The 24,487-nt window shown below is 40.4% G+C and overlaps 1 protein-coding gene across 2 annotated transcripts in view; it reads left to right on the top strand.

Moving 5' to 3' along the window:
- WDFY4 (WDFY family member 4) overlaps positions 1–24,487 on the top strand; it is a 138,532-nt gene that overhangs the window by 27,907 nt on the left and 86,138 nt on the right. Inside the window, exons 13-32 of one of the 2 annotated variants that reach the window (XM_086617035.1) lie at positions 2,604–2,818; positions 3,752–3,864; positions 4,785–4,980; positions 5,255–5,331; positions 6,016–6,234; positions 7,264–7,448; positions 11,333–11,564; positions 13,575–13,726; positions 14,275–14,386; positions 14,500–14,690; positions 16,248–16,400; positions 16,842–16,915; positions 17,756–17,917; positions 19,635–19,726; positions 20,760–20,859; positions 21,682–21,887; positions 22,489–22,658; positions 23,216–23,341; positions 23,814–23,975; positions 24,088–24,285. In XM_086617035.1, the coding sequence (XP_086473161.1) occupies positions 2,604–2,818; positions 3,752–3,864; positions 4,785–4,980; positions 5,255–5,331; positions 6,016–6,234; positions 7,264–7,448; positions 11,333–11,564; positions 13,575–13,726; positions 14,275–14,386; positions 14,500–14,690; positions 16,248–16,400; positions 16,842–16,915; positions 17,756–17,917; positions 19,635–19,726; positions 20,760–20,859; positions 21,682–21,887; positions 22,489–22,658; positions 23,216–23,341; positions 23,814–23,975; positions 24,088–24,285 (3,135 nt within the window). Of the gene's footprint in view, positions 1–2,603; positions 2,819–3,751; positions 3,865–4,775; positions 4,981–5,254; positions 5,332–6,015; positions 6,235–7,263; positions 7,449–11,332; positions 11,565–13,574; positions 13,727–14,274; positions 14,387–14,499; positions 14,691–16,247; positions 16,401–16,841; positions 16,916–17,755; positions 17,918–19,634; positions 19,727–20,759; positions 20,860–21,681; positions 21,888–22,488; positions 22,659–23,215; positions 23,342–23,813; positions 23,976–24,087; positions 24,286–24,487 lie in introns of both variants that reach the window. The other variant, XM_086617034.1, reaches the window with a different exon arrangement.

Below are 24,487 nucleotides of genomic sequence, written 5' to 3'. Positions count from 1 at the left end.
GCTTCACATGGTCAAGATTTGCTAGTATTTTTTCTCTAGAAGGCAATAGTAGCCCAGTATTCATATAAGGAAAGCTCTGTAGCTTCTCTTACACAGAAGCTGTACCAAGGGGAAATGTGAAAAGCCTGATGGAGGTGATATAATTTATGTGAGGCTTTTAATTAGGCCCTATCTGGGTCATGTTTTTGGAAAAGTAGTAACAGTTTATTCAGTTCATAGTGCTTTTTGCCCTGTATACTTACAAGGAGTGTGTGAACTTAAGTTATTCTGTAATTCTGTAAAACCAGCTATACATACTGTCAGCAAAGTAAGTTTTGCTTGTTAAGGTCGGTGGGTGAGAATTAATCAGCAAAATATTGTGATAGAATAGGAATGTGCTGGCAACTGGCAGCTATTTATCAGGAATTTGAGCTGTGATAAATTTATGATTTTTTTTATAATATTTTAAGAAAATAGAAGTGACTCAAACTCTCTACAGACAATGGGTTTTAAGCTGATGTGTATCTACCTTTTCTTTTGAAAGCATGATGTAAAATCCTGGGTTGCTTGGAACTTTTTGAAAGTGCTACTTTCAATGCTTTGATTTCTTCATTAGTAAAACTGAATCTCTGTGGTATGTTAGGAAGTTAAATCTAATGTTTTATGAAGGGCTGCAAGCTTTTCAAGTGAGAGGTGCTCCTGAGATTGAAAAGTAAGGTTGCTTTTCACGATTACACACAGAATTATTGCTGTATTGTTCTTAAGCCTAAGAAAACTACATCCTTTTGAAATGAACCCACACTGCCAAAGTTTCAACGTTCTTGCTCATCTTAAACATAGGATAATAATTTTGCAGACGAATAACAGTGAATTAAATTCAGCTACCAAGTTTTGAAACTGTGGGCCCTTAGGAGCAAGAATCTGGGAACTATTAAACAAATTGGGCAAATTACTGGGTGACATTTTGCCCTTAAAACTCTAATCTGAGGCAGTGCTGTGAGCCCAGCTACACTCTAAATGCGCCTTCAATACCTTGATTCATGGTGCAAGCAGTATGTGTTAGGAAAATCGATCCATGCATATAGAAACTTATGGCCTGATTTCCTGGCCACCATTTATATTTCCACTAAAATGTCATTTTACTGGAACAAAGATCCATGAAAACAGCACATTTTATTCAAAACAAGGCAATACTGGTATTGACAAAGCTACTAAGCTAATGAAGACAATCAATTTTTTTGTATGCCATTATGCTTTCATTGGATTTATTTTGGAGTAAACCAGCAGTTTCACTCAGTCAAGACCTGTGTCCTCTGTTTTCATGTGATTTTATACATCCAGTTTCCTACATCCAGTCAAAACCGGAGTAAAATAGTAATTAAAAAATCCAAAAATGTTTTAACTGTGGCTTTGGTACACTGTAGCAATAAATGCATCTCTGAAGACTAGTGTAGTCCAGTCTGGTGGATGATTTCTGTGAATAATGAGATGCACAGTGAAATTTGTGTCACTGGTAATGAACAGTATTTAGAGAGAAGAAAATGTTATCGAAAGATCTTGCCCTTCAGGTATCAAAAATCGCAACTGAGTTTACAAAAACAGTATGTATGTTGCATCGAATGTGCTAGTATTATCATCTAAGTATTGCAGTTGGGGCTTTTGTTTGCTGAGTGCTTTGGAAACAAATTGCTTGTTGGCTTTGAATTTGTCCTGTACTGGTTTTGAGTTTGGTTTGAATGCAAAAGAGCTGAATTCCTCTTTACATTTAATAAGCTAGTTTACTCTGAATCTAGTGAAGTGGCTTCTCATTCATGTTATAAAATCAAATCCCAATGTCCTAATCTGCATGTCTACCATCATTGTTGTCCTTTTCTTTAAAAGTTTGCATAAATATTTCCTAGAAAAGCATATAAGAAAGTCAAAGATCTCTTGGGAGTAGGCAACATTCCATCTTTGTAATTTTTGTGTTTAAATATATGATGCACAGTTACTTTTGTGTGAAATCTACTTAGGTCAATGGAGTAGGCTCCATTCCTAATTGGGAACAAATTGTTCTAAAGATAATCTATGAGAACTGAGACACTTCTTTAAGGCCATTAAGAAGGAATAATGAAGTAAAGCTTCAATTCAACCAAACATGTAGAGATGTGTTTAAAGTTAAGTGTTTCATCATATTGCTAGATGCTGTTTTGTTTAAAAACAGTGCTTTTAGAATAAAGAGTAGATCATGTCAATATGACTCTCCACATGCTTGTTGTTAAATATATTCTGAGTTACTGTGTTAGTCTTAGAGGTTATGTCTAATAACCTACCCTTGGCGGTGGTCCCTTCTTGTGAATGGGAGACGATTGTTCACGTCCTTCACTACTACACTGTTGTGGCAGGAAAGCTCAACTGTGTGGCTGAGCAGCTACTCAGATGGATATGCACACACTATTCGAGTGCAGAGCTTTATAGAACAGCCATGCAGTTGCACTTGAGCCTCTGGCCTTAAAGGCTTCTTTTCTGGGCCAGATTTTTACACCCAGAGATTTGACAATTGCAATTGAAAAAAAAAAAAATCAATTGTCACCACATACATTTTTATTTCCAGCCCACTGACTTCACTTCTGTGTCTATCTCAGCTTTCACAGGAAATCCAATGTGCTGTGGTTGATCATATCCAGTCCCTGGTGAAGACAGAGAAGAGTCGCCAGGTGATGTGTGGATCTGGCTTGCTGAGCACCATCCTTACTTCCTGTCAGGATGCCTTCCACAATGAAAGCCATCCACTGCATCTGCCCCTCACTAGAGTATTTGAGAAGCTTGCATCACAGGCTATTGAGCCCAATGTGTTAAGGTATCAGATTGTATCTAGTGGAATCAATTTGCTGTAGTGGTGCAAATTTTTTGCAAAGCTTGTGTAACAATTGGATACTTCATGTAGTGCTCTAATTCAGCAAGGCTCTCAGTCTTTTGTTTCCAGTCTCAGTTAATGCTACTTACATACCAATCACAAGGTGTATGCTTAAATGAGTTACTGAAGATGGTATGACTCTGTAGTGTTCTGCTGCATCATCTCTGAAGGGGTTGTAAAGCCATTTATGAATAGTAACTAATTATGTAATTGCAAAATAACTAGGGTTATTCTCTCCTGGTATTCATATGGAGATGCTGTTTCCTGAAGAGTAAAAGTTACTTTCTCTTATCTTGGATCCATGTGAATGACAGATGCAGAAATAAAAGTATAGTCTTGTTTCTCAGGCTCTGTTGTTTCTACTTTGAGGATGTACTTTCTTCTTTAATGCTAACAAATGCTAGGCATGACAGTACCTAGTAGAGATCAGAGTGCAAATGAAGTGGGATATGCAGTGGAAGATTGAATTTATTTTACTCAAAAATAGAACAGAATTTCTTAAAAAAAACCCACAACCACCCCCCCTCAAAAAAAAAAACACAACCTACCATAGCATTTTTTTCTGGAAAATTAATAGTATTCAAAAGTATTGCTGAAGAAAATAAACCTTTTGATTTTTTTCAACAGGAAAACCTTGAAAGGATAAGAGTGAACCAAAACAAATATTTGTGATGATACAGTGAAAAACATTCCTTATCTTTTATTTGGGATGCCTTTAAAATTTGGTATCCAACAAGAGAGCCTGATGTCCAGAGGGCTGAACTGTATTTGAATGGTTTCTATGACTCCAGTGTCTGGCTTAATTGTTTTCCTTTTTTTTGTTGCTTTCTTCTTTATTTTTTTCTCTCTCTTTTTTTTTTTTTTTTTCCATGTTAGGCAATTTCTTTGGTTGGGAGGTTCTCTACCACTGCCTTCTAGGCCCAGCACTAACAAGACCAAGGCCCTTTCATGTCAGGGAAGTCATTCAACTAATGCAGCTTGGAATGAAGGTAAGCAAGCAATGAACAGCATGTTGCTGACACACTGGCTGCGTTATAGATGTCTCTGTAATGACAGGAAATTGCTGTTGGAGCAGGTTGCTCCAAGACCATCACAATGAAGGTGGGATATGTCTGGATGTTTTAGACTGGGTATTGCCCAGATTGGGTGGTATCTGACCAACACTGAGACATGATCTAATGACCAGCAGAGATCAAATTATAATACATGTGCTGAAGCCAGATGCTGATACAGACTCAGACTTTGCTGATCAGACATGGAAGCTATCTATAAAAATACTAATCATATTCCGCAAACCAAGGGGAGTGTCTCTTGGATTTAAAGTATGTTTTCCCTGTGGTTTATAGCTAGAAATAGAATAAAGACATGAATAAAGAGTGCTGCTTTTCGTAATCCGTAGGATATCCTAGTAGTCTGCCTTGCTTATACAGGCCATTTTCCATCTAAGTTCTTTCTCTTTTTCTAACACAATTTGCAGGTGAAAGGCTACAATAGTAGTATTGGGTGCTTAAACTATTCTTATGCCAATGAGACACGTGATACAGCATGGTGAAAATTTGAGTCATATGTTCTTTGCAGTCACTCTTCAGATCCTCTCCAACATGCTGGTTGAAACGATTCTGTTATGGCAGAATTGAGTGGTCTGTGTATAAGAAAAATGGAACCAATGAGTCAGGGACCTTTTTCACTAGAGGTGAAACTTGGAGCTGCCTGAAGATGTGTGGGGAGAAAACATAGCTGTTGCTTCTGTAAGCTCATCTCTCCTGCCAGCCTCTCATTTTAAAATTCCTTTAGTGCAATATTTTTGTGCATTACTGAGGATTTCTACAGGCTGCCGAGGACATGTTATTTGAACAGCGTGCAGACACTGATCTGGTTAGGCACTATGTTGTTCTTGTAGGTTCAGAAGAGGAAATGGACAATAAAACTGACCCTCAGATAACTGTGCCTGTCAGCAGCTCTCCTTGGGTGTCTAAGGGATCGGCATTGGCACTCCAGACTGCAATGAGTCTCATTTCCATGACATCACCTCGAAACTTCCAGCTCCACAGCACTGCTTTGGCTCCATCGTTTGTGGAGTTTGACATGGCTATGGAAGGATACGGGTATTGCTGCTGTTGCTTTTCTCTTTAGCTGCTCTGCAGTCTCCAAGCCCTTATTCTGGACACAGCAATTAATCATTTGTCTCTCCATCTTGGTCAATCGTTGTGCCCTACCACTGCCCTCCTTGCAGCAGTGTTGCCAAACTGTTTTGTTATTGTCTTATTGCTGATAGCCTAGATTCTGCCTTGCTACCATGATTCTGTGGTATTAAGTCAGTAATGACTTTCAAGGATGATTTTACTTTCCTCATGTATGGGTGTCTGCTTGCTTTTGTAGGTGTTTATACCTCCCTACCTTGGCCACTGTCATGGGACCCAGTGCAGAGCAGTCTGTCTCAGGAGGAATTGGCATGGGTAAGCACTTTGACTCACCTACAGCTTTCTGAAAGCACTGACTTTTCAGCCCCACTGAAAACATTCAACATTTGTAAGAAATGGCAGCAAATAAGCTGTGTGTTCCAATACACTTCTGTCTCTGTGTCACAATCCAACTCTGAGCTGTACAACTCAGACTGCTCACCAAAATGCAGTGTCAGATGCAGCTTAATAGTGTGATACAATATCATTAACATTAGCAATACAAACTTAAAACTGTCTTAACAAGTAAGGATTTTAGAATAATGTCCCACAGAAGAAATAGAAACTGTCACTTAACAGGAAATGAGATTCTCCTATAGATCAAAATCCTCTCTTGGGTGAACTGGGAAATACCTGCACCTTTTACTTCCTAAATTTTGTGGACTTTAAAAAATCTTATTTCTGGCTCAGCGCTTCCCAGTTGATGAGCTCTATGACTTGGAAATCTAGTAGTCATTTCTCATCAGTCAATTTTAGGTCATTTGTACATGTGCACACACTCATTCGTGCAGTCTCTGTGATATTGAAGATAGGCAGTGAAATCTAATGGAAAAGAACAGAAATTAAACCTCATATTCTAATGTTGGTTCTTATATGCTTTGGGCTACAGGTGAAACAGGTTTACTAGTGTTTGCACAGGGAAACCAACTTCCTTACTGCCTTTTTGTTCCCTGTCTACAGGCACCAGAATGTTCCCTCCCTCCAGTGGCCTGACTCTCTCCTGCTGGTTTCTGGTTAGCAAGTTTGGTTTGGTGCACAACAGTCACCCGCTTCGTTTCCTTACGGTCGTGAGGCACATGTCAAGAACAGAGCAAGAATTTATTTGCTTTTCAGTTAGCTTCTTTCCGCAGGACCATTCCTTGGTCATTTCCACAGAAGAAGTGGAATTCCAGCCACTCGGTAAGGCTCCTCTCAGTCAAGTTGCAGTGCTGTGTCCTCTGATTATTGGGAATTTTTCATTAACAAATTTCCTCTTCTTATAAGTACCCAAGACATTGAGACTTTTTATTTCTTTGGTGTTCTTTTGGCAGCCTGTTGTGATTGCAATTCTTGGTCATATTTCAGTTTTAAGTTTGTTGTAGATATTGAGAATTAATTTTTGGCCTGCAATATATGATAAAACTTGTAAATATTCTAAGGAAAACTTTTGAATGTCAGTTATATGGTTGCGTGATGTTGTGGGAGCTGGACTTGAACCAGCTGGTCCCTGCGTGTTCCATGTGGTAGTAGGCAGATTTGGAGAGTAGGACTGAGGAATTTGAGAGTGATCTAGTTTACTAATCAAATAGCTCATTTTCTCTCCTCACTTTTAGTGTTCTCTATCATGCCAGCCTATTAATCTTTTTTCCTTGTTGGCCTTTATCACTTCTTATTGAGTGCAGTAGGTAAATCAAATGTGAATGTGATTGAACATTGCAGGAGAGGTTGGGAATGGACGGGGAATATTAGCTGGGATTTTTCGTGCACAGCTGACTTTGTGAGTGCTCTGACTACCTTAGATAATGTTAAAAATCTCAGCTTGCCTTTTTTCATAAAAACTACAAATTAATGTACAGAGTTTTATCATCTCATGAATTCACTAGGAATTTTTTTCTGTGTCAGCTAATTCAGTGAATATCCTGAGAGGTTCTTCTCTTAGAGAAGAGTTGACTGTCCTAGTGCAGTCTAGTTTTGCAGCATTGAGGCAGCTAGCAGGTGTTAATTGGGAGTATGGCACATAGAATGCCAGAGGGATCTTAAGAGCTGTGCGAGTATCAGGTCCTGATAATAGACCTTCACGGAATGTTTTAACAACATTGAACAGAATTGCGCCACGCTCTATACCCACAGAGAGTCATGTTCTTGTGTCACATTTGATAGTTGTGTTCCAGAGGCAGGGAAAGGTGAGGGAGACTTTCTGTTGACTGCCCCCTGTTTTTGCTGTTACAGATATCATGGAACCTGAGGGTGAGGTCCTAACTACCTCCCCATTTCCAGGGCAAGTTCAGTTTGGCTGTGGCAAGCTCCTAGTCACTGGCCAGTGGCATCATCTCGCAGTGACAGTCGCTAAGGAAGCAAAGAAGAACTGCATTGTATCAGCTTATATAAATGGTCAGATGCTTGGCTCTGCAAAGGTAAAGGCTCTCTGCATAGATCTTGTATCTGACATTTGCCTTTCATTGCTTTTCATTTTCAACTCCCCATGCACGTACCATGACTTTTCATTATTAACCTGGGAGACTCAAAGCATGGTGATTTGCCTGCATAACTCATGCCACTCTGCACTGTGCATGAGTGGAGTCAGAAATCCATACAAACCAGGGTGTGTTTGTGCTGTTTTTCAGAAGTATGTTATCAGCTTATACTGATGCTTTGAACTGGTTCCTCCCTCCCCTCTCAGCATGCAGATAACCAAGGCAATTTTGAGTGGTTACACTTACCTGAGAGTTGGGGTTACCTGGTTTTTCCAGTAGCTCAGGGTTATGTTGATGAAGTTCAATTGTAGCCTTAGGCCAAAATTTTCTGAATTGACTAATGATTTTGAGGATCTCTAAGTTTACACCCAGGTTTTCAGAAGTTGTCAAAAGGTATATCACGTTAAGATGTGATCAGACAACCCTAAACTAAAGGTGCTGTGGAATTAGGCTAAAACCTGTAAAGGTGATGAGTTATGTAGAGGGCCTCCATTTTTGAACAAAGGCCTGGAAAACCAGAAAGGTCGCAGAGGAAATAAACTTCTGTGACTGGCCAGCTCTTTGCAAGAAGATGGATGGAATTTCCTCAGGTGTCTTACATGGGCATGTTTCAAGCTGTCTTCTTCCTGTTACACCTACTGAAGAATCAGCTGGTTAGTCAGTGTCCTTTTTCCCATTGGCACTCTAAGTGTTCAGGAACAGATAGATAGAGGCCGGTCACCAGTGGGGTTCCCCAGGGCTCAGTGCTGGTCCAGTTCTGTTTAACATCTTTATCAATGACCTGGATGAGGGGATTGAATGTACCCTCAGTAAATTTGCGGATGACACCAAGCTGGGAGGCTGTGTCGATCTGCTTGAGGGTAGAGAGGCCCTTCAGAGGGATTTGAACAGACTGGATCGTTGGGCTGAGGCCAATGGCATGAGCTTTAATAAGGCCAAGTGCAGAGTCCTTCACTTGGGGTGTAAAAACCCCAAGCATCGCTACAGGCTCGGGGAGGAGTGGCTGGAGAGCTGCCTGGCGGAGAAGGACCTGGGGGTGTTGGTTGACTACCGGCTTGATATGAGCCAGCAGTGTGCCCAGGTGGCCAAAAAGGCCAATGCGATACTGGCGTGTATCAAGAATAGTGTGACCAGCAGGAGCAGGGAAGTGATCCTGCCCCTGTACTTGGCAGTGGTGAGGCCGCACCTGGAATATTGTGTCCAGTTTTGGGCCCCTCGCTTTGAGAGAGAGATTGAGCTCCTGGAGCGAGTCCAAAGAAGGGCGACTAAACTGGTCAAGGGGCTGGAAAATAAAACTTATGAGGAGCGGCTGAGGGAGTTGGGGCTGTTTAGCCTGGAGAAGAGGAGGCTGAGGGGAGACCTGATTACAGCCTACAAATACTTGAGAAGGGATGGTGGGGAGGTGGGGGAAGGGCTCTTTACATTAGTGTTGGGTGATAGAACAAAAGGAAATGGGTACAAGCTTAGTCAAGGGAGATTCAGGTTGGATGTTAGGAAGTATTTCTTCTCTGAAAGGGTTGTCAGCCACTGGAATAGGCTGCCCAGGGAGGTGGTTGAGTCCCCATCCCTGGATGTGTTTAAGAATAGGGTGGATGATCTACTTGAGGATATGGTTTAATGGGGATTAGGGATGGTTGGACTCGATGATCTCTAAGGTGTTTTCCAACCTAGAAATCTATGAATCTATGTTCCTCTGGGTTAGTTGTTCAGTGTGCAAGATAGCTTTTGAAATAAAATAGTATTTCTTTTTGGAGTTAATAGAAATGAAAGAAATGTTTCAATAAGGAGAAATCTGCAAATTTCAATGACATCAACTCACAAGTTCATTGCAAATGTTGGTGTAGCTATTATTCCCCCTAATGTGCCATTTCTTGTGATCTTGTTGCATGGGGGTCAGTTTTCAAATGGTGAATTTCTCAGGTTGCAAGAGATCACAAGAAAGTAATCCAAATGCACCCAAAGGGTTCATGATGTACAGGATAAATGAGAAGATCTTCTGATTTATATGATCATTATCTTTATGCTCCTGGTCTTGAAGCTAATCTCAAATTATTTCTGAGATTTGATTTTTGGATTTTAAATGCTCCAGGTTGGCAATGCTGAAAATGCAGCCTATTTCTATTGTAGCTCTAGTTGGTGTGGTGGCTTTTTGGTTTTGTTTTTGAATAGAATCCTTTTATTAATTGAAACTTGTAACTTGTTTCTCTTCCTTCTTGCTCCCGTATTTCAAATAATCAATTTCAGCACATGCAAAGCTCACTTGTGTGTTTTATTCTTCCCTTTTTAAAACAACCTGTTTATTTCCAAATATTCTCTTTCCCGTACTTGAGAAAAATGATCTGTCTTCTAAATGCCTTTTGGGACCTATATCCATTTCAAGAATGAAAATTTAATTTAATTTGCCTTCATTCAAATGAGACTGAAAGTCATCAATAAAACTAGGCATAAGCATTGCAATTGATTAAAGAATTCAGAGCAAATGTGTTTAACATACAATGAAACAGCTCATAATAAATAAAACAAGCCCTCAGTAAATAAAAGATGGTCCCAGTGCTGGGGTCTCTGACATGATGCAAGCCTTCATCTTGATGTGTACAGTGAAGAAAAGATTGAGGCTGAGAGAGCTGGGTCTCTTTAGCTTGGAGGAGACTGAGGGGGTACCTCATTAATGTTTATAAATATGTAAAGGGTGACTGTTATGAGGATGGAGCCAGGCTCTTCTTGGTGGCATCCAATGATAGGACAAGGGGAAATGGATGTAAGCTGGAACATAGGAGGTTCCGCTTAAACATGAGGAAGAACTTCTTCCCAGTAAGGGTAACAGAACACTGGAACAGGCTTCCCAGAGAGGTTGTGGAGTCTCCTTCTCTGGAGAAGTTCAAAACCCGCCTGGACGCGTTCTTGTGTGATCTAATCTAGGTGGTCCTGCTCTGGCAGGGGGATTGGACTAGATGATCCTTTGAGGCCCCTTCCAATCCCTAACATTCTGTGATTGTGTGATTGTGTAAGAAATAGGAATTGCACAAATGTTGTTAACAATACCGAAAGCTATTTTTGGGTAGTGGAGCTAGGGAGGGGTGAGGTGGGTTGGTCACTGCGTTGCATCAAGCCTAATACCTGTTCACTCAAGTAGCAAGTCCTGCCTCCTAATGTTGACCAGCCCTGTCTTCTACATCTCAGTAGTCAGAGATCAGTACATGCTAGGAGTTTGTCATCCTAACAGCAAATTGTTAAAGGCAGGGCTAAGCCCTGGAGTACAATATAGTTTCTCTCTATCAAAAAAATTCCAACTACGTCCTACTAGAGCTGTCCACACTTAAAGAAAACAATAGACTCAATTTAGGAGGCTGAATCCTTATTTTGATACCAAAAAAAAATGGTTCGATTTCCTAAACTATGTCACTTTCACTGAAGCTAACTGATGCACTTGGACACTCTACACTCTTCAAAAACTGTTTATTCTCTAGGTGCCTAGTACAACATGTGATCTGTAACATGGTGCTCTGTGTTGAAAGTCACAGTCTGAGTTATGAAGTTTAGAACAGGCAAAATAAGCCTGGGATCAAGATAGGGCTTTTCTTTGCCAGCATTTGAAATTTTTTTGACTGCTTTTTTTGTTCAAAAAGTAGGCTTGAACTTTCCAAAATGCTTATGTTTGTGATACTTCTGAAAGTCCAGTTTCTAAATAGCAGTTGATAATTTTGTTGCACAGCTGACTGAGACTTCATTGAGGAAAGAGGCAGCAGGCAGTACCTTCTGGGGACAAGACCTTAAGGCACCCTGAGTGTATCGGATGCCCTCAGCGAATTCTTTCTCTGTTGCAGATGCAGTATCTCCAACCTTTGCCAGGTAGCTGTATTTCCATGGAACCCTCTTCCTTTGTTGATGTCTATGGGTACATAGCTACTCCTCGAATATGGAAACAGAAGTCGTCCTTGACCTGGCGCCTTGGCCCTACATACTTGTTTGAAGAAGCTATCTCTGTGGAAACCATGGATGTGATTAATAAGCTCGGCCCACAGTATTGTAGCAATTTCCAAGCAGTACAGCTTCAAGGTATGTGATGATTTTCATATTCACCACTATTTGTTTGTCAGAGCAGTGCTCTTTTTATTCTAATAATCTTTTATTAGTATTCCAACTTCGTCTAGAGCTTGCTCTAAAAGCCGTTACTGAGTGTTATACAAGTTTGTAGTAAGATTGTAGTAAGATACCATGAGGATCTTGTAACATACTGTAAATTGGGCAGAAGAAGGAGGGCAGGAATCAAGCAGCAGAGAGCTGGAGAATAAAGAGGGATAGCATGTCCTTGAGGAGCTGTAACATTGCAATTTCTGTTGGACAAACATTAAAGCAGCTTTAACTGAGACATTTTGCTTTTATGGTGCTACAGAAAAAACATGGCAGAAAAAGAATGCCTGCAGAGTAGGAGAGAGCACAGGGGAGAGAACGGTAGGGGAATAAGTTACATTCCATTTAACGAAGATGCGTTTTAACTAAAGTATACTGTTAGCTTCAGTTACGAAACAGACAAAATATTTTGGTTATTGATTACGGTTTGTTCAACAAGTAGTGGATTCACCTCTATACTAGAGACTGGGATGAAAAGGGATAGATGTCTCCCATTTGAGAAGAGCAGAATAATCTCACCTGGTGATGTTCCAGCCTAAAGCAAAATGAAAAGACTGGCTGAAAATACTCCTTCAGGGTACTGTCTATCTAGACAAAAAAAAACTAGTCAAGCATGGGAAAGGGTTGTTGAAAGAGAAATTATATCAAAATATAGCCCTAAAAGAAAAATATTACCAAGAGAAGTCAGAAGGAATTGATTTTGAAGTGTTGAGTCTTTATGAAGTCTGGGGTGCTTGTTCTCTGCACGCTGGTCTTCCCAGCTGGACTTGAGTACTAGTCATAGATTGTGGCCATCTGACTCCGGTGATGTCCTGATGCAGGGAAATCACAGGGCACTCCACAAGATGTGATCTCTCATTGTGAAATGATCTCTCTGTCTTTCTCTTCCTAATCTCCAGCCTCTCTTCCTTTTTTTTTTCTTTTTTGGGAGTTGGAGGGAAGGGCAGGGAGGGGAGATGGTACTTAACATCCAAAGAAACTTTTCTAATGGAAATTTTGACTTAAAGTTTCAGCATAGAACCCCAAAATATTATGATTTATTCCTTAAAATGGATTTATGACCTTGTTGTGAACAGCAATTGGAATTGTTTCAGCAGTGTTGTGTCCCATCTTGCCAGTGTCTCATTGCTTCTTGCTAATCAGCAGCAGCTGTGTGAAGGCTTAGCCATAAGCCTGTGTCCTACTGGAAAGGAAGTAGATGTCATAGTCTTTGGGGCATTTACTTCTAGTTAATCTTCATGCAAAATATGTGCTAACTCTTTTTGCCTATAAGGGCTGTGTCACCAGCATTAGTAAACAGTTTCATAAATCAACTGTTTTCCCAGTCTATAAAATTGTCAAAAATACAATAATTATTTTTTTTAAAAAAAGATAAAGTTTTCCCAAGCGTGAGCAGAAATAGAAAATTCTTTAAAGAGAAGCATGTAAGAATTTCTTGCAGTCATTAAACTGCTGAATCTGGCACTTATTAGAAACTTTCCATATGTTGTGAGTTGGCAGCTCTGAACTTTTGCCTTTGTCCCTTTTCTTCCACCATGAAACCTTGCTCCTAATACCACTGAGAATGTTCCCAAAACCATGGAAAGTCTCTGAAATCTTTTCTCTTCCCAGAAAGTTTGTTTATATTGTGTGGATAGAGAAAGGTTTACTGGGGACTTGGCTGAGCTTCATGAGATACTGAGAGAGGATGTAGGATCTACACAAAACGTTAACCAGAGAAGACAAGCCAAACACGTCTTATTGGTGCTTACGCTGGCAAGCTGCCATGGATGGTGGTACAAAGCATGAGGGCTTTTTTTTTGTGATTATAGTTGAGTCAAAATTAAATTAATATCTAAACTTTGTTTTCCTCCAGTTGTTTTTCATCTGCCTCTCTCCTGTCTCACATTAAGTATGCAGAATTCCTTCAGAGGTTTATAATCTCTCCTGTGTTAGGTGAGGACAAGTACAGTGATCATAATCCTACACCTCTGGTGGCGGAAGATAAGATTTCTTTTGGAATCAATGCCATGTGTTCATCTTTCACTACGGTCCAAGATATAAAGAGCTCCTACAATGAAGTGGATGGCCGTCTGGTTGCCAAAGAGGTCACAAATTTCCGTCGTTTGTCTTAAACATGTTTTCTCCTGTTTCTGATTGGTTTCCTAGAGCAAAGTTTGTGACTTTGTCGTAGTTGTGTACCTTTGGTGATTTTTTTTTTTCTTTCCCCAGCTTCTCTTCCCAGTCCTTAATTCCATTCTACCCATGGTTTTGTTTTCATCTATGGAGAGGAATAGATTGGACAGTGTGAACACAATGTTAAAAGCCTTTATTAAAACAGCAACAGAAGCTATAGTTTTCAGGTCTAATAGTAATTTGCTTCAGTACATGATTTCTTAATGCCTTCACAATGACCTTTCACATGCTATTCTAGCATTCTTGCCAATGCCAGGCCCACTGACATGTCAAAGTAACAGGGTTGTGCGATATTTTAGGTGGGTGAATGTTTGTCCTAACAATCAACTTTGAAGGAAAATAAGAGAGTTTTCATAGTCAAAAAGTAATAAATAATCTAAAGTATTAGAGTGCCTGCTTGTTACTTTTTGTCTCCCCAGTACTACCACAGTTTTTCTTAGGATGTCTCTTATCTGTTTAGATTGGGATTAACTCGCGGGACAGTTCAACTCCGATATTCCTAGCTAAGAATATTGCTGGACACCTCTCAGGTTCCTTGCGGACTATTGGGTCAGTTGCTGTGGGCCAATATGGTAAATGCACTACGACTTAATATTTCATATTTTTTAAGAGTTGGGCCTTTCTCTGTCCAATAGTAGATTTAGTCCATGTAACTTCCTATTACAGTAACCCTGCTATTTCCTAGGGGTAAGAGTGTTCCAGTCCTCTCCAGCAGCGACTAGCCTGAACTTCATTGGAGGCCCTGCCATTCTCCTGGGTCTCATTGCTATGGCCTGTGATGACCACACCATGTATGCAGCTGTCAAAGTCCTGAACTCTATCCTGAACAGCAGTCCAATGAGTGAAAAATTGATGAGGCACATCCATGGATACCAGGTAGATACTCTTTTTCATTCATTCTGGTTATAGTCTTGACTTTGGAGAGCCTTATCTCAAAATCATATCCTGGATATTAGCACTTATGGTTGGAACTTGGTAAATTGAAATCTTTGAGAGGGAGATATAGGATAGTGCTCTAAATCCTGTGCTTACAGTCTCTGAGAACCTCTATAACAGCATATCTACTGATGAGAAGGTGAGGACAGATGCGTCTTGGTCAGACGTGATCTAGTAAACTAAATAAGCCAGTGCAGCAGATCTGCGAGTGAACCATCCTTCATCTTTCACCAACACACTTAATTTCTCCTACGAGGGTCCACTTCTCAGGCAGGTCTGCTTCCTCACCTTGTTTCATCCAGCCTAAGATTCCTCTTTACAGACTGCCCAGTATAGGGCTGACAATGAACTCCTGTGGCTCAGTCTTCACTGTATATTAGCAATTGTGCTGATATAAATAAGTGCTTTCCAGATTTCATTGATTAAGTCTGTCCTAAATTCATCTTTCAAACCTGAAAGTTTTGCAGACTGAAAAGTTTAGTTGTATTTAAGCACTATGTACCCAATACTGGACAGGTTAAGGCTCAGATGTGAAGTTTCAGTTCAGTATCATTTACTTTGTGCTGTATAGGAGAAGCAGTGTCTTATGGAACAGAGAAGACCCTTTAACACACATGGTTCCAGACAAGACTCTTAGCATTTGGGCTTCATGAATTATTTATTGTAAACTTGCCATTTTCCCAATTTGTGAATTGTTCATAAATTGATCCTGATTCATATGAATATTTCTCATACTTAGATATTGCTTGCCCAGTCCTTTCTTGTAGGTGAATGCCAGCCTTTAGATTGTGTGCAAGCTGTTCCTTTTGACTTTGTGCTAAATAGCGTTCTCTCCATGTGACTGATCATCATGTTGCAATGGAGTAGTTTTGCTCTTTATTTGGATGTCTGAACCTTTTTTAAACAGCCAACTAAAAAACCATCACTTGATATGTATTTTCAAATGAATGTCTATTCCTCCTAACTTATTAAAAATGTAGCAGCTTTCTGAAAATTTTTCTCACTGTATCAGGAATTCATTGAATAATGAAAGTAGACTCACTTGAGAAACTGGCAATGTTTCTTTCACACAAATGTCTTCAATTTGAAGACATCAACATGATTTTTTTTCAACTAACACCATTTGCGAGCAACTAAGAATACATCCATGAAGAACAGTGTAGAAAACCTACTGTGATTATTTACAATTATTTGTATGTTGCTTTTTATAAGTTCTATTCCACATAATATGGCATGTATTTCACCTCCTGTTCAATGCCACAGACTTGTCAAACTCCTTCAAAAACTTACCCTTTCACTTACTGCACAAAATTGTATGCCTGGACTGAAACCTTCACTTTCTTCATAATGCTTATGTAAGACACATGCATGCATGACTACTACAGCCAAGTAAACTGTGCATTTGTCTTGAATTAAAAAAGTGTTATATGTTAGTTTACAAATACAGATTTATCCTCAGCAGATACTTACTTAGTCTTTTTTTTCTTTTTTTTCCAGTTACTGACCTATCTACTGAAGAGGAAGACACAGCTGCTAAACAACAGGATTTTACAGTTAATGTTCTCCCTGGTGGGCACAGCTGAGCTTGGCTTTGAGTCTTCAGTCATCAAGAATTACAGTGCGTTCCAGTATGTTCTCTGCAACTTCGAGGTAAAACTTGATGTCACTTTGTGGGTTTGACTGTATTAAAGATGGCTTTATAGTACGAGGTTTGGTTTGTTCATAGCACCTCCTGGATGTGACATTTGGGATGGAGTGGTGTGTGGTGACTTTTCCATGCTGCGCCTCACCTGAGGAGGTGGTAGCTTTTGGAATGGCAGGTTCTCTGTCACCATGGCTCCCCACTATGCCCCGGTGCAGTTTCTGGAGTGTTCCTGCGGACCCCGAGGGCCTGCTCCTCAGGGCTAGCTCAGGAGCAGCAGCTCCTCACACTGGCAAGGATTTCCCGGTGCCTGCAGGTTGTCATCGCAGAAACGACTAACGGTTTATGATGTTATCCTTCCTGAACTACTTGTAACTGTTTCTCTGCCACAAGTTACTATTCTCTCAGCTCAGCAGAGCAGTAAAACCTCTGGTTTATTTGTCTTTCAGCTTTGGATGAGAGCACCAGAAAATCTTGACCTTGCTCTTTTTTCACATCTTGTGGAGATCTTGCAGTCCTCCAGGTACACAAGCTAGTGCTTGAATCAGAAATGTGTGGGACAAGCTCATCTGTAACCTGAAGCTGGAGCTGTGAGGTAGATATGAAGGGTCCAATACTAGTTGGAATCAGTGGACTCTGGGAGTGAATCATTCCTATATTGCTCTTCCAAGGCTGGAGTTACCAATTTGATCAGCCCCTGAGATGACTGTGGAGCCAAACTGGGAAAAGCTTTCTGGTGACCTAGTCTACATGGAACCACTGTTGTACAGTTGTACAATGAAAGTTAAAATGTCTGCTGGGGAGGAGAAATCTGAACGCTTGAATTGAGTATGAAATAAACAAATTCACTTAGAACTTTTTTTATTAAAATCAAAACATATCCCAGGAAGTCTTTTTTATAACAGTGTACTTTCTTAATCAGCTGTACTAGAGTTAAATCTATCTGAAGAAACACAGGATGGCAGGGGCGGCTAGACACAGAATGCTAGATTCCTTCTTTTTGGTACCAGAAAGCTCTATGCAGAGCTGTCTGGTGTCCCTTGCTGAGTTTTACAAGAGTAGCATTTATTACCACCAACTCACTGCTTGCAAATTCAATAATATTGTTTTTTAACTCTTTGAAATGCAGCAGTTTCTGGGGAAGAGAGCAGATGGGAAGGGTAGAGAGCATACAAAGAAGTCTTGAGATATGCGTTGTTGACACATATTCAATTTGTCGGACAGTGTTTGAAATGTTGCCAAAGCAACATTAGAAGCCGAAGGCGCAAAGTATCAGTGCAACTTGAGAACCCTTTTAGCTGAAACCCAGCAAATTTGGTTCTTTCCGGTAAAAGCTTTTAATAGTCCCTGTGCTTTTTCACAGAGATAGATGTCAGAATGCTGCAATTGCCTACCAGGTGCAAATGGTGCCCAAGCTCATCTTCCTCTTCAATGATCCTGAAATCAGTAACTCCAGGATCACTGTGGCCTGCACTATTCTCTCCCATCTCTTGCAAGGATATTTTAATACAAGAGATGTTCTCAGGTAACCTTCAAGTCTACGGCTTTTTCTCAGTTTGCAGATGAGCTATACTCCTGCTGGTGTTGGAGAGAGCTCTGTAGTAGAAATTCCCTCACCTCTTCTTTGGTAGAAGCCCCCAGATCTTTGACAACTGCAGGAATCCCCACTGATGAAAAACTGTTGCATGCGTTCAAAACAGTTCAGTCTAACCGTATAACATCGTGAGATTGGGTTGCGTGATAACCCTTACAGTGATGGCACAAACAGTTCTGCTAGTATGACTGGGACTGCTCAAAGTCTGTACTTAATATTTAGTTTCATTAAAGCCTGCCCCTAAAGTACTGCAATCACTATAGTACTGCAACTTGGCCCCAGTCAACTACATACCTAATCCTGTTGACTTGGTAACTATCCTTTTTGTTCTTGAATTTCAATCAGTTAATATATGTTAGTCAGGATTTCATGAAGCAAAAAATTTAAATCTTTGTTTGCTTTCCGCAGAATGTAAACACTGCTCCATTTTACATTCCCAGACCAGTTGCATCAGCCTGTAGCCTATGAACTGAGGAAGGTCCGCACAGGGCTGTTTACAGCCACCTAACTCCAGGGAAATGCACTGCACAGATGGCAGCTCTGTTTCTAGAGCTCTTTGTCCAGACAAAACACAGAAACAGAGTTGCATGTCAAACCTGTGGTCTTTGCAGTCAGCCTTTAGCTCCGTTGAAGAGTACGAGCACCTCAAGTAGTTACTGTGGAGTAAGCAAATAAGTGAACTTACTGCTTGCCAGCTGTTTTGTGGAATTACCTGTATGTATGTTCCTACTATGGGCTTGTATGAGTTAGCCTATTCTTTTTTTCATACAGGCGTAAGTAGTAGATTTAGTATACCAAATTTGCCATGTGCTAAGGAGTGCGAATGAGCATTTTTATTAAAATATTACGATTTGTTTTTCCATGGTAATTTGATTGGTGTCAGACCCATGAGTGCTGAGTGAGTGGATAAAGACAGTCCCTATCCTTCCAGCTCCAGGAGAGCAGAGAGTATAACAGGCTCTCAGCGTCACTGAAAGGTGCTGGAGTTTCTGCTGGTCCAAGATTTTTGACACATCTAATGGAAATTGCTGCGCGGACTGTTCCTGCAGAACAAGTGGTGTTCTGTCCCTTAAGAAATGCTGTTCTTGTGGGCAGGAGGAGGTTACACGCTTTCACTAAGTGTGTATGTCACATTAATCAATCTATCTTTAGAAACAGGTAATGTGTTAGAACAAACTACAGGTGAAGAGATGGCCGGTCCTCCTCCCTGAGTACCTGCTGAGGTTTCTCTGCTCTCCTTTGTGTGCTTGGAAACCAAGCGGTGATAGCAGTGATATCTGAATGACGCAGGCAGTTCAGAATCTCTTAGTATGAACAAAGTGCTTAACTCAGTATTGCTTTCCTCCTGGTGCAAAACCTTTGAAATCGAGAGATAGAGAAAAATGTTTCCATAGTAGAACAGATATTACTTGCATTTCTAGATTGATATTACTTGCATTTGTAGATAGATGTTCTTTTTGTTTTCTTCCTAGTTTATGAACTTTTGTGTTCCTATTTCAACCCTATTTCTGCAGTGATTAGAATTTCCAGTGGTTGTCATTAAGAGCTGTTATTAATGAGTATTGAGATTTGTGTGTAATCTCAAAGTAATTAAATGAATATCTGTCTGTCTGCTGAAAAAAAAACTGCTTCCCTCTTTCTCTGCAAGGATTGGCTTGTTCCTTGTTTACACTTTGAAACCTTCTTCTGTGGATGAAAATCAGATTTGCGTGGACAGTGTGGCTGAGATGCCCAATGAAGGTGAGGAGTTGCCTTTGGTATATGTGTTCTGATAGATAGCTAAAGTACTTCCCGTCTTCACCAGGGCATGATGAACCCTAAATACAACATAGTGCTTCTGCCTCCAGTGGCAGGAGGACACAATTCAAATTATTTCATCTGGAAAGGGACAGGCTGCATTGAGATGACCTGAAATTGTGGGGAAAACTTATATTGCTACAAAGGCCTGATGTGAAGTATAGCGAAGTGACAATCACTGTGTATGTATCCGGGAAGGTCTGTCCTATGGCAAGATCCTCCTCCTGCTAAGGGAGTTACCCTTTCGTCCTCTCTCTGCTAATAAGCCAGCAGTACTTTGGCTGTAGTGTCCAGAGCCTACGCAATGTTGGACTTCACAAATGTACACGGAGATGAAGGCCATTAAATTGAAACTGCCCCACACTAGCTTGCCGAGCTGTTACAAAGAACAGAATTTCACTTGGCATCCTGGGTTTTCTATGAACACTTTGCTACACTTAAAGTTGTAGCAAGTCATAATGTGGAGCTCTGCACCTTTTAAAGTATCTATGTATTTATGTCAGCTTTGTGTGAGGGAACTTCCAGTCAGCTTGCTCTTTCACTATGATCTTTCAGTTGAGACTATATTGGTTATTGTACCTCTAAACAATATATTATATTGAGGAGACACTGATAACTGTGGTTTATAGAGAGAGACTGATATCACAGATAGGCCATACAAGTCAGATTGTCTGTTTATGTTTCCCTCTCTAATTGACCTCGAGATTGCTTCCCGTGGATTATTGTTCAACATGTAGTCTGGATGAGTTTTAAGTAACTCTAAAGAGAGGACTTTGACAATGTAAACACTGGTCATTTCTGATGTTAGCAGGAATTCTTATGTCTAAAATCTGATGTCTTGCATCTTTTTGCTCTACCAAAGACTGATGTAAATACTTCAACTGGGCAAATCTGTTGCAAACAAGGTTGTTCATCAAAGCAATGGAACATGTGTTTTATCTCTTCATTACTCTTTATTACTTTCTGATATTTGTAGCCTTAAGCCAAACATCTGGAAAGACAATCTGGCTTCGAAACCAGTTACTGAAAATGCTGTTAGATGTAATGTACTCAGACAAACTTCAACTGTCCTCTGAGTAAGTAGAAACAATTTAGGAAGGCGTGGGTAAGTGTCTCTGTCTTCCAGATTTCCTCTTTTCTGGTGCTTGACCAGAACTAAACACAGATAGTGTTTGAGTCTCAAAAAAATAGTAAGTGAGAGCAGACTGGATTCAGAGTTATTTTTTCAGTGATTTATCTGACATTCACACAGATGTCTGATCAGATCACACATCTGATCTCCATCTCAAAAAAAATTTAAAGTTTTCAGAAAATGTCTCGAAGGAAGAACTCAAATATTGCTGTTTCTTCTGCATTGCAAGGGTTGAAGAAATCTGAGCTGGCTTTGAAAATCTAATTCAATCTAATGTGGGATTACTTGCACCCCTCTATTGTGACCATGAACATGCAGTTACTATAGTTCTACCTTGTATAACTGAAAGGCAGAGTTCATAGTGCCAGGTGCTGTAACTGTGCATTTTCATTAGTTAACATATCTTGGACTTCAAAATTTAAACTGGAATTTTTAATTTCATAGGTTGAAATATCTAGTCTGCGATGTAGTTTACCTCAGTTATTGAAACACACTTTCAGAAGGAGCTTCATGTTAACGAGCTTTTTTGTCTGACAGTTAATATAAGGTTGGATTTAGTGGAAATTAACTCGTGGATGTTGGCTTGAACTGTGTGGATGATTCTATTGTTAAATCTTTGTAATTATGTGTTGAGGTATGCCTTTAGTCAGATATTTTCTAGAGAAATATGAGCTTCTAAATCACTTAGAGATAATTTTAAATAAAATCTGCTTTCTGTCTTCCACCATGTCTCCTTTCATGTGTTTCATTTCCTTGTTTGTCCTAGGGAACAAGAGGAGACATTTTTGGCGCTGGGGCCAGACTGGTTTCTGCTGTTTACACAGAGCTACTTGCACTCTAGCACAGTTGTGCTAGGAATCAGACTACTTCTATGCTTCCTCCACAATCGTTCTCTGCTGAAAAAATTCAAGGAGGGGATAGTGGCTGGGCGCTGGCTGGAAAACAGCTCTGCGGGGCTGAGTATTCTAATGGGTATGTGTTGGTTTAATGCTCCCAAAACAATCTCTTAATCCAGCTCAGTGATAGAAGATCACTGAAGTATGTGTTTGGAGAATTCCCACTGATCTCAGCAGACTAAGAATTGATATTACTTTCTAGGGTAAGCTTGTCCTAGCACTTCAGCTTCTCTGTGCTGAAGAGTGGAAAGCATTGCTTTTCCCTTGCATGATAGTTGGCATTTCTAATCAGCAGTTGCAGGAAAACAGGCCTTTTTGTCTTGCATTAAATCAGGCTGATTGATAAGTCTGTGTGGTGTTCAGATGTCAGCTTGTGCCCTGAAACCTTCTGTTTCTTTAAGATTTATTCAGCTTGCTTTTTGATAACTGGGCCTGTGGTTCAGAGAAAGGGAAGAGAAAGGAAAAAGAAGAATTTAGGGAGAATCTCCTGTAACAAAAGTGATAGTAGGAAAAAATTGTTATCTGTTAGTCTATGGAAGTTTTGTAAACTATTGATATTGCAACCTAGCAGAGTACTGGGACACACAGGCAAATGAGGATAAAGTAATCCTTCCTCTGATATGACATTCATTTTTAGACACTTCCTCAGAATGTTTTTGTTTTCTTTTCCTTTAAAGATAATTTAAAAACTCATCCTCCAGTGCCTGACAATGGCTCCTTCTTGATTTTTGGATTTTCTGTGTTGCAAAGATGTTTGACTGATCATGTTCACATCCCTGAGATCTACTTGCTCGTGGCAGGGCTTTTTCTGGCAACTCCGCAGTCTGAACCACCTGAGGCAGCCAAGGTATGAAAAAAATAGTGGACAAGCATGAATCTGCTATTGCTTTACTACTTTGGTGTTTTGTGGCCTTTTTTGAGAGGATTCTCAGGCAAATCTAAAATTAACTCTGCTTGGTCTCTATGGTAGTTAAAATTAGTCATTCATATTCTTTAAAGATTAAGCAAGTCAACTTTGAAGGAAATTTGTATTTGGAACCAACTCGTTCATGCAGATGTTAAATGCTATTTAACTACTGTACTTTAAAAAGTAATTCAGATTTGCTTCCCTATCTATTCTTACATTGTGAAGACTCATTCAAATCTCAGAATTAGTGGATCTGAGTACTTTCCCCCAGTGTCCTGAGTAGCCATAAGGCATTTTTGCCCCAGGAATGCCAAATATATATTTCAGAAGAGGACAATCCATTAGTGCTATCCTGGGGAAACACATTAATAGGAGAGGGAGGAGCTGCTGGAGTTGAAGATGTTTTGCTTTTTTTCTGATGTGGAGAGAGCAGGCATTGTTCTTGATGTATCATATATAATACCCATCTCTTCTTGACATCTCTCTTCCTCTTGTAGAAAGATCTTGAGTGTATGTTGCAGTGGATCTTGCAGCACCACCTGACAGAGAATGTCCTCAAAATTGGGTTGTGTGCCGAGGCAGCTGCTTTACTGCTGGAAATGGTTAGAGTCACTGTGGATAAGGTAAGCGTTTTGTTGCAAGGACAGCGCAATATGAATTGCAGAATAAAATGCCTGAGAGTGTCAGATGTCAGTGGCAGTCTTTACCTGTAACCTCTAACCTTCCTCTGCCCTCACAGGGCAATACTGAGCATAACAGTGAGCAGGGACTTCAAAGCATCAGCACAGCTGTTGGAATGGTGATGTTACATAGCAAGTGATGCGATAGGCTCATATTTAAGAACTTCTGAACACAGAGATGGATCTTACCCACAGCGTTATCCGTTTTGCTCTTTCTTGATGATGAAGATATGCCACCTTTCTGATGGGATGTATCTCCAGTCTACAAACTGGGAGTTAGGTGCTTGTGCCTGACTTTTCCGTGGCCATGTCATGTTTGCTTAGTTGCTGAGGAATACCTAGAGAGGAGCAAAGATGAGCTTATATGAGTGAGAGGAATGCTGCCTTGACTAGATGCCCATTTATCTGTGTTCAGCCTATTGCAGATACAGAAGCCTCCTGGGAGATTTCCTATCCAGGGAATGTTATCCAGTTTCTGTGCTTGATCTATCAGAGTTATACCCAGGACCCCATGTGGCACTGTCCTGACTTCTTGAAAACTTTGGCTATGGTTGCTTTCCATTCTGGACCACCTAAGGTATGTTTATCTGAGCCACCACAAGCCCTTCAGACCTGAGATGGATTTCTAGGACGAAAAATCAATTTAAAGGAGATTATGACTTAAAATGCATTGCTGTCTACTTCCACAGGGAGGCTGTGAAGGCCTTTTGACTCCTGATGGTCCAGCCATTGCTGAAGGAAAAGGCTGTGTTGATCCCTCCTCTCTTGCGATCTTACCACACCCTGCCAAGAAACAAGTGTGGGATTTTGTTCAAGTCCTCCTGATGGACAGTCTTCTCAGCATCCCAGCAAACAAACAAGGGCATCCACTTGAGCTGCTTCTTGAGGTCTCTCTTGTAGTCATCAGGCTTTGCTGCTCTACCTTGCACTGGGGTTGGAAAGACAGGAGGTATCCTGCTAGTGGCCTAGTGAAAAAAGTGCTAACAGTGATGAAGAGATGTATTCAGTCAGCATTTTCAACAGTCTAGGATAAGGCTAGGATCACAGCTCTCAGAGAGCATGCGCTACATCCTGGCAGATTTAGACAGC

Source organism: Tauraco erythrolophus, chromosome 9 (assembly GCF_009769465.1).
Source record: "Tauraco erythrolophus isolate bTauEry1 chromosome 9, bTauEry1.pri, whole genome shotgun sequence".
In the NCBI taxonomy this organism is placed as follows: domain Eukaryota; kingdom Metazoa; phylum Chordata; class Aves; order Musophagiformes; family Musophagidae; genus Tauraco; species Tauraco erythrolophus.
Note: the sequence above shows the minus strand (reverse complement) of the source record. Positions and strands in the feature narration are given on the sequence as shown.